General features: G+C 30.2%; 1 protein-coding gene across 1 annotated transcript; it reads left to right on the top strand.

The window, feature by feature from the left end:
• Nucleotides 1-1,900: 1,900 nt before the first annotated feature.
• Nucleotides 1,901-2,692, top strand: LOC107938856 (agamous-like MADS-box protein AGL62). Its single transcript, XM_016872098.1, has 2 exons — nucleotides 1,901-2,218; nucleotides 2,312-2,692. The coding sequence occupies exons 1-2, from the start codon at nucleotides 1,901-1,903 to the stop codon at nucleotides 2,690-2,692; spliced, it is 699 nt and encodes a 232-aa protein (XP_016727587.1).
• The last annotated feature ends 1,593 nt before the right edge of the window (nucleotides 2,693-4,285 follow it).

Here is a 4,285-nt window from a genome sequence, read left to right as displayed (position 1 = left end):
TTCACCGCATATCTAATTTTGTACAAATCTTAAATGGATAAAATATAGTTTTGGTCAAATTTTGCTACTAGTATTTGTAATCTTTGTAAGTTGTAGATTTAATCATTATACTTTAATTTTGTCAATGTTTAGTCATTGTAATTTTCAATTCGGCTTATTTTAGTTCCTTGTACTTTTTGAGTTTTAAATTTCAATCCCGATATAAACTTTAGTATTTAAATACAATTTTTTTACTTTTTAAATTATATTATTAGTTTTCTATTGCATGTAAAGTTGTAGATTTAATCAATATTCTTTAATTGAATTATTTATAATCCCTATACTTTTTGAATTTCAAATTTTAAATTTTAATGCAAATAAAAGTTGTTAAATCCATTAACTAGCTTTTTTTAAAGCAAAACGTGGAAATAACAAATTAAAATTGCATTACACATAAGATAATACATTTGTCGCATCAGATTTTGAAAATAGTTAAACATAATAAATTTAACAGTTATTGTTTGGTCGGGACAATAAAATAAAATTTGAGAAGTATAGTGACTAAAAATAGCCAAAATAAAAGTATAGAGATTAAATCCACATCTTACACATAGTTTAGGGATTAATAGCATAATTTAACCTATAAGTTTGAAAACGCATTATTTGAAGAAGGAATTTTATAGTGAGTCGAAATTGAATTGTGAAATTTTGAGGGTCCAAACAAAAATTTTACCATTTTATTAATTATAACATTATAAACTTTAAAGGTCTAAAAGTAATATTTTTTAAAGCAAATTGGAAGTGAAATCGTTTAGGTCACCAGTTCGTCGATTCAATCAGTCTAACAAATTCAATTAAAAATTATTAAGTTCAAAAAATAAAAATAAAAACACGGTTCAACCAATTCTAGAAGTTTTTTAGTTGGTTCAACCAGTTTGTATCGACTCTTAATTTAACCGCTTTAAAGTTACTCTCCAATTCAATACCCCAATCAATTCTCGATCCATCAAACTAGTTCATTCTGATTCAAACAACATTTTCTAAAACACAACATCACCAATCAAAATGACCAAAGCCACTACCTGTCCCTCGGCGTCACCCTTGCCTTTTAGCTAAATCGCACCACAACAGTATGTTTGGGTTGCATGTTTCAGCACAGTCAAGACTTCACTCAACATCCTTAATTGTCATCTTGTATTTTTAATACAATTTACCTCACCAACATGGACAAAGATAAAATATTAGATTCGTGATTTAATCACTTAAATTTTCATGAAATTACATGTTAATATTAAAGATAAAATTGTATTTCTCAATAATTTATAATTCATCTTTAATTTCTCTAAAAGTGATTTTTTGACTTCGTTCCTACTCATCAATATTGTTACGTTTACATTCAAATGTATATCTCACTACTTATTTTAATTTCTTTTATATCTCACTAAAATTTATCCTTAATTATTTAAGATATAACTTAAAAAGAAATTTATTTTATTTTAGATATGTATACACATGGGGAAATGACTGTTTCATATGATTATGAATTACCAACAACTCCCTACCCATTGAAACATGAAATACTGACCAATTTTTTTCTTTCCCAGAAATATCTGAGTTGTATATAATATTTTTATTATGATAAAATGGGAAAGTGTTTAATACAAAGTTGAAGAGTTACAAATACATTTTATTTAAAAAAATTTGGGTATTTATTCCCATACATGTAAACCCAAAATAAGATTACAAAGCATCCTAAATCAGTATGTAATTTAATGCAAGCAAAGCACAGCAGGGAATTTTTTGTACATAAAAAAAAACATAGTAAATTTAGACAGCTCAAAGTGTTGAATATCCTAATATCCCATCCCCATATAAATACTAACCTTCCCCTTTCTCTATTCATATTGCCATTGCCATTGCCATGGGGAAGAAAAGCTTAGGCCGTCAAAAGGTTGAGATGGTGAAAATGAAGAACAATAGCAATCTTCAAGTGACTTTCTCGAAACGTCGTTCCGGTCTTTTTAAAAAGGCTAGTGAGCTTTGCACCCTTTGCGGTGTTGAAATCGGCATCATCGTCTTCTCTCCGGGCAACAAAGTCTTCTCTTTCGGCCACCCTGAAATCGGGAACGTCATCGATCGGTATGTCAACGGTAACCCTCCTGATAATTCGGGTACGTTGCATCTCATCCAGGCTCACCGTAATGCTAATGTTCGTGAACTCAACATGCAGCTCACCGAGGTTCGGATTTGACTAATATATTAGTTTTTTGTTTGTTTGTTTGTTTGTTTATCGTTGATGAAATGATATTAGTCGATGTTGTTTTGCATTCAGTTGGTGAATCAGATCGAAATCGAGAAACGGCGGGGCGAAGAGCTTAACCAAATGAGAAGAGCAAGCCAAAGCCAGTACTGGTGGGAATCACCGATCGAGGAACAGAACCCTCAACAACTCCAGCAGTTGAAATCTGCATTAGAAGAGTTGAAAAAGAATGTGGCAAAGCAAGTGGAGAAGCTTCTTATTCAGACAACGAATTCGCAGCCGTTTTTCGTCGGGAGTTCAAGTACCGGGATGTTCCCCAACAACGTCGAGTTCGACCCGAACACGATGTCTCAAGGATACAACAATGTTCCCAACATGATACCTCCTGGATTCAACCCTAATCCTGAACTGTACAATCCTTGTCCTCCTGGATTCGGACATGCGTTTTTTTAAATTAATTAATTAAGTTATTTACTTTCTTTATCAAATAAACAAAGAATTACAGTACACCGACACAGTGTGTATGGTTTTTTTATGTATGTAAATTTAGTTTTATGCTTTAATATCAATTTCAACCATTTTTCTCGTTAATGTTCTTGGATCACCATTGGAAAATGGAACCCAGTTTTTTTTATGTTGGAATTACAGACAAGATTGTCACCATGTTATAGTAACTGGCATTTTTTGAATTTTTCTTATATGTTCTCTTTATTTGTTGTCGTTTGATAATCTAAATGTAAATTCAACCATGAATTTTGAATCCAAATATGGTATGAAATGATAATGCCAAGAAAGGTTAGTGGGAGGGATCGTTTTGAGACATACTCTAAACTGTCTCCATACGATGTGCATAAATCCATAATGATAAACTTGCCTTACATGCAATATTAATGATTTAATCACTTGGCTGAGTTCATTTACAAATGTTGAATTTCGTAGATATGATTTTTTTGGGTTAATATAACATTTAGTCCTTGCTTACTTTGATACCTATATTTTTTTTTTCGTTTTAATACTAGAACTTGACAACTATATTAATTTTAATCCTTGAACTTAACAAATATAAAAAAAAAGTTTAATGACATGGCATTAATATGTGTCATGTCATCAAATTCTGATGGAATCCAAAGTCAAATACTAAAGCAGACAAAAAAAATATATAGATACCAAAGTAAACTTGATTGTCAAGTTCAGAGACTATTTTCACTAAAAATATAAAATTAGAATATAAGAGACTGTGAAAAGAACTTCCCCACTATTGCTCTGAAAGCCTTCCCTTTTTGTTTCTTTGATAGTAAAGATAATGAACAAAGTCTTATCATCAGTTTAGAAAATGTCTTTTTCCTTAAAAAAACTTTAATTTTACCCTCTTTTTTTAGAATAATTTTCTTTAGTAATTCACTTTCCACCAAACAAATACCGTAAAATAATGAAAATATTTTAAGAAAAATATTTTACATGCAAACAAACATGCCCTAAAAGTATATGAACTTGTATTTTTTTTAAGTTTCTTGCATCAATCACCAATTCAATGTAATAAGATTTTGTAACTTCCAAGTGTTAGGAGAAATTAATCATTTAAAACATAACTTAAGATTAATGAGAATTGCAATCACTAATTTAATTTCAGTGATATCTTTTAAAGGAACTGAATTTGCTTTCAAAGATCAAACGTTTGTATATTTAGTTGTATAGTGATTCTACATAAAGGATGAAGATTTTGGTAACCTACAAAATCATGGATTAATCATACAAAGTAATTTTTAATTAGTATAATAATGATAGTTTAGGACAATAATTAACTTGAATTGTAACATACGTCGGAAACAACTCCATGAACACCTCTCATGTTTTCTGATTTTCCACATCCATCCCTGAAGAGAAAACAAATAATTGCATTTTGTTAGGATTTATTAGAGCATATTAAGGCCCTAAGACATATCCCAAAAGGCCATAAAAGACCAAAAGTCATGCTGGTTTAAGGCCCAAAATATCCACTCACTAAAAGCATACCTCAATTTCTGTTGGAAAAGAAAAGAACAAAAA

The sequence above is a fragment of the Gossypium hirsutum genome, chromosome A03, assembly GCF_007990345.1.
Source record: "Gossypium hirsutum isolate 1008001.06 chromosome A03, Gossypium_hirsutum_v2.1, whole genome shotgun sequence".
NCBI classification, from domain to species: Eukaryota; Viridiplantae; Streptophyta; class Magnoliopsida; order Malvales; family Malvaceae; genus Gossypium; species Gossypium hirsutum.
This window is presented reverse-complemented; position numbering and strand designations above follow the sequence as displayed.